The 13,768-nt window shown below is 44.2% G+C and overlaps 1 protein-coding gene across 5 annotated transcripts in view; it reads right to left on the bottom strand.

Annotated features, from left to right (window-relative positions):
• The window catches only part of DISC1 (DISC1 scaffold protein), a 427,730-nt gene that overhangs the window by 222,594 nt on the left and 191,368 nt on the right, over window positions 1-13,768 (bottom strand). For 4 of the 5 annotated variants that reach the window (XM_070781908.1, XM_070781909.1, XM_070781910.1 and 1 more), the window contains exons 7-8: window positions 10,397-10,451; window positions 6,012-6,114 (exon numbers count right to left, since the gene is read on the bottom strand). In XM_070781908.1, coding sequence (XP_070638009.1) covers window positions 6,012-6,114; window positions 10,397-10,451 — 158 coding nt within the window. Of the gene's footprint in view, window positions 1-6,011; window positions 6,115-6,549; window positions 6,632-10,396; window positions 10,452-13,768 lie in introns of all 5 variants that reach the window. The other variant, XR_011564628.1, reaches the window with a different exon arrangement.

Here is a 13,768-nt window from a genome sequence, read left to right as displayed (position 1 = left end):
ACCGCACATGGGCCTTCAAGTGGGTTTTTTAAAGCACCTGTCAAAATATTTTATTCTACAAATAACACAACTAAAAACTTCTAGGTGTATGCCAAAGCTGAAACTGATGTCATCCATTCTGTTCTCTCTAACTACATCCTGAGTGTCTCTGAATTCAAATATTTACTCTTCTCTGCTTCATGATATCTGCAAGTCACTTTCTGAGGTCATTACTTAAGTCTCATAGATTACAGAGCTCATGGATAAATTCTCCTTTAGTCTTCCCAAAATTCCAGGAAGGGGCTCTTGTAATAATTGTCTTTGCTTTCTAGTTGAAGAAACGGAGACCCAGAGAGTGACTCTCTCAATGTCACAAAGCTTTGGAATTTGAAGATGTCACATTAGATTACTGAAGTTGAACTTGGTTCTTCCAACCTCATGGTAGGTGCTCATTCTACCAAATATAGTTCAGTAAGGGACTTGGTAAACACATGGCCACAACTCATTCATAAAGGGAGGGAACCACAAGAAGCCGGGTTGAATCCTGTGCTCAGAGGGGCCATTTCACTCGGTCAGTGCCCAGGCCTCACAATGACATCCGCCCACGGGGACGTGCACACGCATGGTACTCGCTGGGCCAAATGTGTCTTCATTTGTGATGATTCTCCTAAAACTATCCTCTTCAGTTCAGTTCAGTTCAGTCGCTCAGTTGTGTCTGACTCTTTGTGACCCCATGGACTACAGCACGCCAGGGTTCCCTGTCTTCCCATCCTCTTCTACCGACCCAAATTTGAGCTATACTTGACTAGGGAAAAAGAAATAAAGCCAGTGTTGAACATAAACCCCTAACTAATAGAATCCTGCATCTCTTCTCTGGTATGACACCAGATCTTTTGAGGAATTCCAAGTTCAAGTCCACACCCTCTGCCTTCTAGGCACCGCCCTCAGCAATGGTCAAGGCCACAATCAAGCACCAGCCAACTGCACCCATCCCCCTATCCGTGGGAGCTCCTTCAGCTAGAATCTGCTATTTTCTGCTGGCTTTGTTTCTTTCTTCCAGCCACCATGATTTCCTGAGACACTGAAAAGCATCTTCTGTGAGCCGAGTTCTGTGACTGGCTCTGCACATCAAACATTTTGGAAATGGCCACATTGCATAGAGAAGATGCAGGGAATAGAATGATGTAACACAGGATTTTATTAATACATAAAACATAGACTGCTTCAGCTAGCTTGAGAAAATGAGCTGCCTGGAGAGAGACAAAGTATACAGATAGACAGTGGCCAGATCATACGTAGAATAGAATCCCAGCCTGCAGCAGTGTACCGAGGAAACACACCCCTATATACAGTAACCAGCAGAGGAGGCCAGCCAGCTGTAAGGCAGACTTGTAGGCAGGCAGACGCTTTCTCTAACCACAGTCCACGAAGCTAAACAACAGCTTCTGTAACAACCGGCCCTAAATAGCCAGCACTTGATTAATAACAGCTTCCCTAACCTTTGTCCCTGCTTCCAGCTTAGGACCAATCAGAGAAAGCCAAACATGCTCCCCTAAGCAATCATACTGGATGCTCTAGTGACCTCACCCCCAGCTTCCCCAAGGCCAACAGCTTCCAGTCATTACTGGAACCTCCTTTTTTTTCTACTGCAAAGCTTTCCCACTCCTCTGTCTGCCTTGGAGTTTCTGCCACAACATAAGTGATGGTGGTTGACTCCCTTGCTATTAAGGTTTCAACAATACACTTTCCTTCTTCTCATTTGGTAGGTCTCTATTTCCACCTTAGATAAACATCATCTTTGAAAAATCTTTACTGAGTCTATCAGATCCCCCAGCCATTGATCAAAACCATGAACTTTTTTAGAGAGAAGCAAATATTTTGTATTTACCTAGAAAAACTAATTTTATTTCTAAGAATGTTCCTATTTCCCTCCAAATCACACAGTGGTAAAGGATCTGCCTGCCAATACAGGAGATGCGGGTTCAATCCCTGGGTCAGGAAGATCCCTTGAAGAAGGAAGTGGCAACCCATTCCGGTATTCTTGCCTAGGAAATCCCATGGATAGAAGAGCTTGGCGGGCTACAGTCCTGGGACTGCAAAGAGTGGGACACAACTGAGTGACTAAGCAAGCACAGTTCAGTTCAGTTCAGTCGCTCAGTCGTGTCCGACTCTTTGCGACCCCATGAATCGCAGCACACCAGGCCTCCCTGTCCATCACCAACTCCCGGAGTTCACTCAGACTCACGTCCATCGAGTCAGTGAAGCCATCCAGCCATCTCATCCTCTGTCGTCCCCTCCTCCTCCTGCCCCCAATCCCTCCCAGCATCAGAGTCTTTTCCAATGAGTCAACTCTTTGCATGAGGTGGCCAAAGTACTGGAGTTTCAGCTTTAGCATCATTCCTTCCAAAGAAATCCCAGGGCTGATCTTCAGAACGGACTGGTTGGATCTCTCCAAGGGACTCTCAAGAGTCTTCTCCAACACCACAGTTCAAAAGCATCGATTCTTCGGCACTCAGCCTTCTTCATAATCCAACTCTCACATCCATACATGACCACTGGAAAAACCATTGCCTTGACTAGCACACACACACATAAAACAAGAAAGATTTCAGCCCACCATTGTATCTAACCAGTGTATTTTTATTATTCCCTCTCTCTGCAGAGAGCAAATGATTCTTAAATCAAGAGAAATCCTCAGTCCATTGATCAAAACCAGGATGGGAGATCTAGAAGCTTTCAGACAGACAAAAGGCCCTCTAAGAACCTAATGGTATCCCATAAGTTCCTCTTATTCAGTAGGGCTTCTAAGAACCTGTGAGCATTGTCCCAGCATTCTCATAGAGATCCTAAAATAGAGAAAGGCCTAGTACAGCCACTATGGAGAACAGTGTGGAGATTCCTTTAAAAAACTGGAAATAGAACTGCCTTATGATCCAGCAATCCCACTGCTGGGCATACACACTGAGGAAACCAGAAGGGAAAGAGACACGTGTACACCAATGTTCATCACAGCACTGTTTATAATAGCCAGGACATGGAAGCAACCTAGATGCCCATCAGCAGATGAATGGATAAGAAAGCTATGGTACATATACACAATGGAGTATTACTCAGCCATTGAAAAGAATACATTTGAATCAGTTCTAATGAGATGGATGAAACTAGAACCTATTATACAGAGTGAAGTAAGCCAGAAAGAAAAACACCAATACAGTATACTAACGCATATATATGGAATTTAGAAAGATGGTAACAATAACCCTGTGTACGAGACAGCAAAAGAGACACCGATGTATAGATCAGTCTTATGGACTCTGTGGGAGAGGGAGAGGGTGGGGAGATTTGGGAGAATAGCATTGAAACATGTATAATATCATGTATGAAACGAGTCACCAGTCCAGGTTCAATGCACAGTACTGGATGCTTGGGGCTGGTGCACTGGGACGACCCAGAGAGAGGGTAGGGGAGGGAGATGGGAGGAGGGTTCACGATGGGGAATGTGGGTATACCTGTGGTGGATTCATTTCGATATTTGGCAAAACTAATACAATATTGTAAAGTTTAAAAATAAAATAAAATTAAAAAAAAAATAAAACTGTTGTAAAAAAAAAAAGAAAAGAAAGTTTAAAATTATGTACTAAAAAAAAAGAGAAAGGCCTCTCTTGGAGATGTTTGTGCTTTTGTCTAACAGAGTGAGGGTTTGCTATTTTGACTATATAAAAACAGACCTGCCAGCATCCTAAGGAGAATACCTCTTCCTCCCTTGACCCTCCCTCCTGTGGAGCACAGCTCAAAAGGAAATGGAAACTGCATTATGTACAGAAGTTAAGGGGCTTCCCTGGTGGCTCAGCGGTAAAGAATCTGCCCACCAATACAGGAGATACAAGAGACGTGGGTTTGATCCCTGGGTCAGGAAGATCCCTGGAAGAAATGTCAATCCACACCAGTATTCTTGCTGGGAAAATCCCATGGACAGAGGAGCATGGTGGGCTACAGTCCATAGGGTTGCAAAGAGTGGGACTTAGAGACTAAACCAATACCACCACAGAAGTTAATGATGATCATCTGTCACCAATCCAACCCACAGGGCAGTTCATGGACTGAAAGGGCTGTTCACCAAGGGGCTCAAGAGTGTCCAGGAAATAGGATGTGGGGAGTGTGTTCCCACCCCAGTTAACTCAGGGAATCCCTCATCCAATCAGTTCTCACCAATTTCTCAGCTGATCTAAAAACTACACAGAAAACTCAGGCCCTCTGTGCAAGATACCATCTTAAGAATTTTCCCTGGATCCTAAACAGGAGATAATTCACATTTGAGAGAGGGTTTCTCTGCTGCCCAAATGATGCATCTCCTCCTCTGGGCTTAATAGAGACACATCCACCTGTATTCTTGAGAAAGATGCATTGATTAAGAAAGGCAAAAACCCTAATTCAGAAGCAAGATTGTATTCAATCTTTTTTCCTCTTAGCAAATGGGGCCATAAATCGAAGGAAATGGAATGTGAAGCTGTTGAGAGCCGAGCCCCACATGCGCGTCCGCGTGTTCTACGGGCTGTAAATGACACGCATCACTGCGCCAGGCACCAAATTGCTCATTAGCTGCCAACATTAGTTGTTTAATGATCTGAAGAGCAGAAGCTGCCAATTATTGTATTCCTTCTTAAAATGCCATTTAAAACCCATACATGTAATTATTATACCTTTTCATTAAATTTTTATGATTCTTCTGGAGTTGATGCGCTACAGATTCATTCAACTTATAAAACATGGTGTCATTACATAACTGGGTTAAAAATCCATATATCACACCTGGACACTTGCCCTGATCTAGCACCACTCAGTTAATGGGGTTAATTTAACCACAGGACACATTCCAGAGCCTCAATCTCTCCTTTTGTTCCTCGGGATCACAGTGTTTCTCCCTCCTACCTGATAGAGCTGATGTGAAAAAAAAAAAAAATAAATGCAGAGGAATGTTCCAAAGCAGTGTTCAGGGGCTTCCCTGGTGGTCCAGTGGTTAAGAATGCAGGGAACACCAGTTTAATCCCTTGTCCGGGAAGATTCCACGTGCCTCGGGGCAACTAAGCCTGTGGGCTACAACTACTGAGCCCATGATCCACAGTAAGAAGCCACCACAATGAGAAAACTGCACAGATAAACTTCTAGAGAAAGTACAGCAACAAAGACCCACCTCAGCCAATAAATAAATAAACCTTTTCTTTAAGTACTATTCAAATGATAGAGTAAGATCCTATTTTCAGAGACTCGTCTTTTCAGCCTACTGATTAATGGAAAAGTATATCCCTTTATAACTACCAAATTAAGGAAGGATAATGATCCACTGAAAATCCTCCAAAAATCTCTTACCTATGACTAGGTTGTTACTCTGAGTACATCAGTTTGTCTCCTGATACCACTCTTTCCCCCATAGGAAGCGGTTGATCACACCCTCACTAAGCATCTCCAGTTACATAAGTCTGTAGAAACCCTAGCTAGAATTACATGGCATCCAGAGTACATCTCATCTCTAAACGCTTAAACAGAAACTGGGAATGCAATCTACACAAATAGCTATTTTATATAACGTGTGCTTGTGCATTTTTAAGAGTCTTATACATCCCTTATAGGAGTACCCTGGTGGCTCAGTGGTAAAAACTCTGCCTGCAATGCAGGAGATGCAGGTTCAATCCCTGAGTCAGGAAGATCCTCTGGAGAAAGAAATGGTAATCCACTCCAGTATTCTTGCCTGGAAAATCCCATGGACAGAGGAGCCTGCAGGCTACTGTCTATGGGGTCACAAGAGTTGGACCCGACTGAAAAATAATAACCCATCCCTTATAAAAAAAAACCCTGCTGCCCATCTATTCCATGAGTTTCAGTGAGACTCCCTGGGAAGGCTCTGAGTTGTCAAGTGACAGGTAGATGCTACACAACATTCAGCACAGGTAAAGTGTTAATCCAGGACGAGAAAGGGGTGTGGCGTTTGTCATCACTCACTCCAACTGTCTCCACATCCCCTCTGTCCCAGGTACCTGAGATGGCAAGCATTTTGGCTTCAAACAGTGCTGGCAGTTGGGTTTCAATATCGTTAACCTTCTTTCTCAGGGCACTGCAGAGTCTTTCACTCATACACACCTAGATGGAGAGAGACAGCCATGAATCATCATTTGCTCAGGTAAAGGTTAGAGGGCGACAGAGCACCAGCCAGATTCCTGGCTTTATAAGTAGTAAAGGGGCGATACAGAATAACCGCAGGAGATTTCTCAAAAAACAAGCAACACATGAAGGAAGGAAGGATGGAAGGAAGAAGAGAGGGGAGGAGGGAAGGAGGGAAGGAGGGAGGAGGGAGTGAGGAGGAAGGAGGGAGGGAGAGGAGGGAGGAAAGAGGAAGAAGGGAGGGAGAGGAGGGAGAGAGTAGGGAGGGAGGAGGGAGCAGGGAGGAGGGAGAGGAGGGAGAGAGCAGGGAGGGAGGAGGGAGAGGAGGGAGAGAGCAGGGAGGAGGGAGGGAGGAAACTGAGATGAGCTGGCACAACTGGACACAACCACAGGTAAATAACTCGAGCCCTCTACCTGCTCCCTCCCCAGAGCCTCTGACACTGGCATCCTCTGGGTGGCTCAGCTTGTCCCTGGTGGCACAGCCCACAGGGTTTGCCTTGGGAAGAAGGGCCGTGTGGATCACCCACGGAACATAACCACCCCTCAGCCCTTCCTCCCTCCCACCTGCCCCTGCAGGCTGTCTGTCCATAGCGTCCTCTCCAGCTGACACACTGCTGCCATTCTTCCTTTATTTTTCTCTTACCTCTCTGGGGAGGACACACGCTATGGGAGCAGGGGTTTCATTCTGTGTCTGGCACATAGTAGGCAGGAAATAACGGTGCACAGATGTTGCAATCAAGGGCAGAGAGTTCCTAGTGGACGTTGTCTAATAAAACTGGAGGGTAAATACTTGCTGGGAAGCCAGATTTGAAAAATAGACAAGTAGATCTCAGGAAAGTTTGCAGGTTTTAGCATTTCACTTCCTACATCTTTCTTGATCTTGAAAAAATAGCAAAAATCTTAAATCTCAGTTTGTTTTTCCAGATGTCTTAGGCTATTTTGTATTTGTTTGAAGCTAAAATATGAGATTTTGTTTCTTTTATTTAAAGCAAAAATCTTGTATTCAATTGCTACCTATACTGAGATTAATGAACTACCTAAAAAAACCTCCAGTTCAGCGAAAGCAGAGAGCACAGCTGAATAACAATGAATACATATGTGAAGACATCTGGGGGATCCACAAAGGATGTTACTTAGAAGCACCCCTCTTTTCTCACCAAAAACCCAACATTCCATTCAAGAAATAACAACCCAGGTGGATTCACAGAGCCCAGAGAAAATATAAAATTTAATCTCCCCAGAAGTTTCAGCTCATGCTAGATATTATCACCTTGAAGTGCTTTGCTGACCTCAGACTTCAACAGATATTCTTTCTAAAATCAACACAGACCTGGCCCACGCTGTCTAAAATAGTACACCTTTGCCCCCATGGCCTTCAGCATGTTCCTTTCCATTAAGCAGCTGTAATCACCCAAATCTCTTTATAAAACTCTTTTTATAAATCTCTTCATAAAAATCTCTGGATGAAGGGACAGCATAAAGGCTTCTACCCCAAAGCTCGTGCCAGCAGAGCTGAGCAACCACTGTCCAAAGCCATCAATTTGGAGACACCCTCTCGATGGCCCTGAGATTCGTCACAATGTTGGGACCAGAAGTTAAAGGAAGTTGCTGTGACATCTGCCCAAGCACTGTCTCGTGGGCTCCATGCTGATCACAGGAAGATCCCGTCCCCTTGGTCAAAAGCGTGTCACCAGAGGTCCCAGGACATTTCTGTCAACTCCATTACCCCAGTCATGACTGTTGCACCTCATCCGGGTATGTCCAGTATTTCTGATTTTAGCTCACAGTCTCTCTTAACCATAATTGGGTCAGTTTCTCTTTTATTGAGCGAGCTGTCACTATTAATATAAAACAACCTCTAAATCTTCTTATTAAATTGCAATGTACATTCTTTCCGGCACTGCTGAGTGTAATCTAATATCTACCAACCTCCGGATATCCCATTTATTTCCAACACTTTCTTCCATCTCCTTTATCCCCTAATTACCTTTGGTTTGGGCAACCCATAAGAGTCAAAAAATGTAATGAGTCAAAGGCAGGTGCCAGCTGTCTTTGAGGAAGGAGTTGAAAGAATATCAGATTATTGTGTCTAATACACTGAAGAAAGAAGACTGGGCCAAGCTGTGACTTTCACTTCAAGGTCACCAGTCAATCAAGTTCAGAGTAGAGAGAAAGTTGTTGTGTGCAACTGAGCAGTTTTAATTCTCTATAGACTAATATATGGCTGTCACACACACACACATTCATGTATGTGCACATGTACACACCCACCTATATATACAAACACACATGGCTGCAGGCATGCATGCCCCAGAAAATCTGCATCCCCTTTTTTATTTCCAAATAAAATTAGACCCTAAGGAACTCATTATCAAGTGGAGCTTTTCCATTTACATTTTAAAATCGTAGGCATGCATTTGCTAATTTTTATGGAAAAGCAAGGGAATTGTAATTTTTTTTATAAATGTTTTGGAGCAAAGATACAAACAAAGCAAAAGACTTTTGGCATTTGGGCAAATCACAGCAGCTGGAGAGACTGACAAACCCCAGTGCCGTGTGCACATGTGTACATGTGTGTGTACATGATATAAGATGTCGTAGAAAACACACACATACAAATACCATCTGTGTTACAGATTATGCACACCTACATCCTCCCTGTTGGGATCCAGACTCATTCATGTTACACACACAATATGTGTGTTTATCTGATGCTCAATAAACCCAAACCCAAGAGTCCTTCCACGTTTTAATTCTACACAGAAATTAGGCTGTACTTACAAATGGCAAAATTTCTGGTAGGAAGCACAAGAGGTACCTCTACCACATCCCCATCCAGGAAGCTTTGGCCCCACCTCAACTCCCCAGTGGCTCCCCTGGAGGTCACAGAAGTGGATGGGACAGGAATGTCAATGGGAACATCACCATCCCTGATAAGGCAGAAATCCAGGTGTGCTGCCTAGCATCCGCTCTTGCTTCCTATAACAAAACTGGTAAACCAAGCCAGTGTCCTTGACCCAGTTGGGCAGGAGACACGGTGTCAGCCACACTCTGCCTGGGAGCCTGAAATAAAGTCCTTTCCCAAGTTCTGCATGTGGATTCAGGTCCCCAAACGGCCGCCTGAGTCTCATCCTGCCCTTCTGCTCTGGGTGAGCATTCTGGGGTGGTTCTTTGGGAAGGCAGGGCAGGTGGACTTCAAGCGTTCTGGGGTCCAAGGCTCAATCCTCACAGGAAGCTCTCTTTCGATACAGGGCAGAACTACCCATCAAACTGTTGTGGTGTGGTTTTTAGCAAAATCATATAGTTTTTTTTCAAAAGTGAACTAGACACAAAAACCAGGAAAAGGACCAGAGCCACTGTGGACATTTTTTGCCAAAAATACATCCACTGTCTTGGCTCTGCTGGGGTCTACAAAACCCCCACAGGTCTTCCTACTCTCCTCCCTAAGGACGGAGAACAAGATCTTCCCTCCAGGCCGGTGGACTCTTGGCTGCTTTGCTCCCTGCTCAGAATCCTGTCCTTTACATATTTCAACCATCTTATAACAGCCTGGTTCCCAGACTCAACACAAATCATTAATGATTCAGACCTAGTTCTCTGCCTGCCTCCCCTCTAATAATAATTCACAGGGTAATTGATCCTGCTTCACCATTTGTCAATAACTTGTGGGGAGTAACTATCTCTGTGGAGGACGGTTTTGTTTCGTAAACTGTGGTTATCCTCACTGACCACATACTGACTATTTAAGTGAATTGACTATGTGCTCCCAGGCAATAATGTTGGGTTCTATCTCTATGCAAACCAAGGTGCTGATATGAAGTATAAATGGTAGGTAAGATAGGCAAAATGATTTCGAAGTCAACTTAACTTTAAAAAAAAAAAAAAAAAAAGCGCCTACTGTACCATTTCCATCTGTTTGTGAAAAACGTGAACCCAGCCCTTCTGGAAGGGAATGTATTCAACTTATCAGATTACACCCATCCTAGAAGCCTTTTTAAGCAAAGACATTTGATTCTGCACAGCAGTAATCATGTTTCCTTCCCCGAAGGCCAAGCCCATCGATGCCTGGGGACCACAGCCAGAACATCCACCAGAGGAGCAGCCCTTGGCCCTGGCTCATGGGCTAGCCCATCACTTAGCCTGTAGAATGGTTTTGGCAAGTCCATATTTTGTCCAGAGCCCAGGTGATTTGTGACATGAAATTACATCAAAAGAAAACTTCAGCAACTTCTTTAGAAAGTGGGCATAGAAAGGTACTTACCTTAGCAGTGATTTCTTTAAGTGACAAGCTGAGGGACTTTATCCTTTCCTGGAGGCTAGAAGAATTGAAAAGAGGACATTGGTCTTGGTAAAAACTGAGTCCTACTACATGTTACAAGATGGCAAAACAGTGAATCTTCCATCAGCCCAATGGCTGAAGAAGAACAGTAGGAAAGAAGATGCCAAATTGGTTCTGTTTGACTGGAATTAATATGTCTCTAGGAAGCTGAATTTTCCCTCCCTAATTACGCTCTACCTAGGCTGGTATTGAAATCTGTTATCATTCCCATAATGCATATCTACTGACAGAGTGAACAACTCAGATGTGTTTCTGGCAGCAAAATATCAAATTACATTCCTACAAGTACCTCCCAAGAAGGATGGTCTATCCAAGGTAGTCTCACAGTCAGGTGATCCAATATAATCCATTTGGGTTAATAATTCACTCAATATGTTCCAAGCATCTTCTGGGTTTAGCAGGGAGGTGCAGCAGAGAGAAGATACATATATTTAAAGTATCTAAAACAGAATTCTCTGATCTTTAGGCTTTTCCCTGCTTCTTTTTTTTCTCCTTAGCACTATGCATCTTGACATATTTATTTACTCATGTAATTTCTTTCTCCTCTCTTTGGAGTAAGAGTTCCACAACTGGAGCAACTGCCTGCATCCTCCTGTGTCCATTCCTGTATCCTTGGTGTTCAAGATAATTCCTGGAGCTTATAGGTGGGGACTTGGTTAATATCTACAGAATGATCAAGTGAATGAATGAAATGAAGTCTCAGACTTTATTTCCATCACTGTTATCTATCAGAGAAAAAGTACAAAGGATCCACAAAGAGTCAGACATGACTGAGCACACACACACATGATAACCAACAGAGAAAGGTGAGGAGGAAGGGTCAGTTATGAATTTGGGATTAACATATACACACTCCTCCTCCTCCTCCTCCTCCTAAGTCGCTTCAGTCCTGTCCGACTCCGTGCGACCCCATAGACAGCAGCTCACCAGGCTTCCCCATCTCTGGGATTCTCCAGGCAAGAACACTGGAGTGGGTTGCCACTGCCTTCTCCAATGCACAAAAGTGAAAAGTGAAAGTGAAGTTGCTCAGTTGTGTCCGACTCTTAGCGACCCCATGGATTGCAGCCTATCAGACTCCTCCATCCATGGGATTTTCCAGGCAAGAGTACTAGAGTGGGGTGCCATTGCCTTTTCCAAATACATGCCTTTTCCAAATACACACTAGTATATATAAAATAGATAAACAGGGAACTGCTGTATAGCACAGCAAACTATACTCAATATCTCAATATACAGGAAAAGAATTTGAAAAAGAATATACATATATGCGTGCATGTGTGTGCAAGTCATTCAGTCGTGTCTGACCCTTTGCAACCCCATGGACTGTAGCCCACCAGGCTCCTCTGTCCACAGGATTCTCCAGGCAAGAATACTGGAGTCGGTTGCTGTGCCCTTCTCCACGGGATCTTCCCAACCCAGGATCAAACCCATATCTCTTACATCTTCTGTGTTTGCAGGAGGCTTCTTTACCACTAGCACCACCTGGGAAGTCATATATACATATATAACTGAGTCACTTTGCTGTACACCTGAAACTAACACATTGTATAATAAATCAACTATACTTCAATTTTTTTAATAAATTAAAATAATAATAGTATCTTATAAATAGGTTTTCCCAGCCACATACAAAGACTAGTTCATGCATCAACAATTAAGACAGAATTTAGGGAGAGGAGCTAAGATGGCAGAGTAGTAGGATGGGGAGAACACTTTTTCCCCCACAAATTCATCAAAAGAACATTTAAACGCCGAGGAAATTCCACAAAACAACTTCTGAATGCCAGCAGAGGACATCAGGCACCCAGAAAAGCAACCCAAGTCTTCGAAAGGATGTAGGAAAAAATATAAAAGACAAAAAAAGAGACAAAAGAGGGAGGGATGGAGTTCCATCCCAGGAAGGGAGTCTTAAAAAGAGAGAAGTTTCCAAACACCAGGAAACCTTCTCACTGCCGAATCTGTGCGGAGCCTTGGAAGCACAGAGGGCAACATAACAGGGAGGAAAAATAAATAAACAATTAAAACCCGCAAATTACGAGCCCTACGGTAACTCCCCCAGCGGAGAAGCAGCGCAGATGCCTGCACACGCCATTAGCAAGCGGGGGCTGGGCAGGGAGGCGCGGCACAGGCTGCATCGCTTAGAGTAAGAATCTGGCCTGAATACCCCGAGTGCTATCTGAGTGAAATAATTTGGGCTAGCAAACCAGACTGTGGGATATCTACCACCCGAAAAGCCAGCCCTAACCTAAGACACCGCCAGGCCCGCGCACGGAACAAAGGACTGAACAGAGATAGCCGGCTGCAGACCATCCCCCTCCGGTGACAGGCAGCCAGAGCCAGAAGGGGGCAATCGCAGCCCCAGAGAGACATTATCTATAAAACTGTAAGCAGGCTTCTTTGCTAACTAAGATTTCTTGGGGGTCTGGACGGTCAACATCTGCCTGAGAAGGTGCGCCGGTTGTACACCTAGATAACTGAGCGGTGGGGAGGCGATAAGTCGCAGCAATTGCGCTCGCCAAACACCTCATCACCTGAGCTGCTCGGACCTGGGAAGGGCACAAAACGCAGGCCCAACCGAGTCTGCGCCTCTGAGGACTACCCGAGTGCCTGAACCTGAGCAGCTTGGACCTGGGAGGTGCAGGCAGCCCAGGGCCGGCCACGGATGGTTCCCAGCGGAGCAACCTAGAGCCTGAGCAGTGTGGGCAGGGAGGCTACACACGCCGTGAGTGGGAGCAGACCCAGTGTGGCTAAGGCACTGCGAGCACACACCAGTGTTACTTGTTTGCAGCATCCCTCCCTCCCTCCCCACAGCGCCACTGAACAAGTGAGCCTAAAAAAAAAAAAAAGTGTCCTCCACCGTCCCCTTTGTGTCAGGACAGAAACCAGACACTGAAGAGACCAGCAAACAGAAGAAGCTAGAACAGAGGGAACCACCTTGGAAGCTACAGGCAATAGATTAAAACCCTGTGGTTACTACCGACTACATAGGAAGGGGCCTATAGATCTTGAGAAATAAAAGTCGGACCAAGAAACTAGCCAAAAATGAACTGAACCCACAATACTCACAACAAAACCAGAGAAAGTCCTCGATATATTTTTACTATTTTTACGATCATTCTTTCTTTCTTTCTTTCTTTAATTTTAAAAAAATTTTAAGTCCTCTATTATTCCTTTAATTTTCACTTTTATAACCTACTATTACTTTGCAAAAAAAAAAAGACCCTATTTTTTTAAAAGCAAACTTCATATATATATTTTTTATAATTTTTTTGACCTTTTTGTTTTTCTTTTCTT

The sequence above is a fragment of the Bos indicus genome, chromosome 28 (assembly GCF_029378745.1).
Source record: "Bos indicus isolate NIAB-ARS_2022 breed Sahiwal x Tharparkar chromosome 28, NIAB-ARS_B.indTharparkar_mat_pri_1.0, whole genome shotgun sequence".
Classification (NCBI taxonomy): Eukaryota; Metazoa; Chordata; class Mammalia; order Artiodactyla; family Bovidae; genus Bos; species Bos indicus.
The sequence above is the reverse complement of the archived record's forward strand: the minus strand, read 5'-3'. Positions and strand labels throughout refer to the sequence as shown.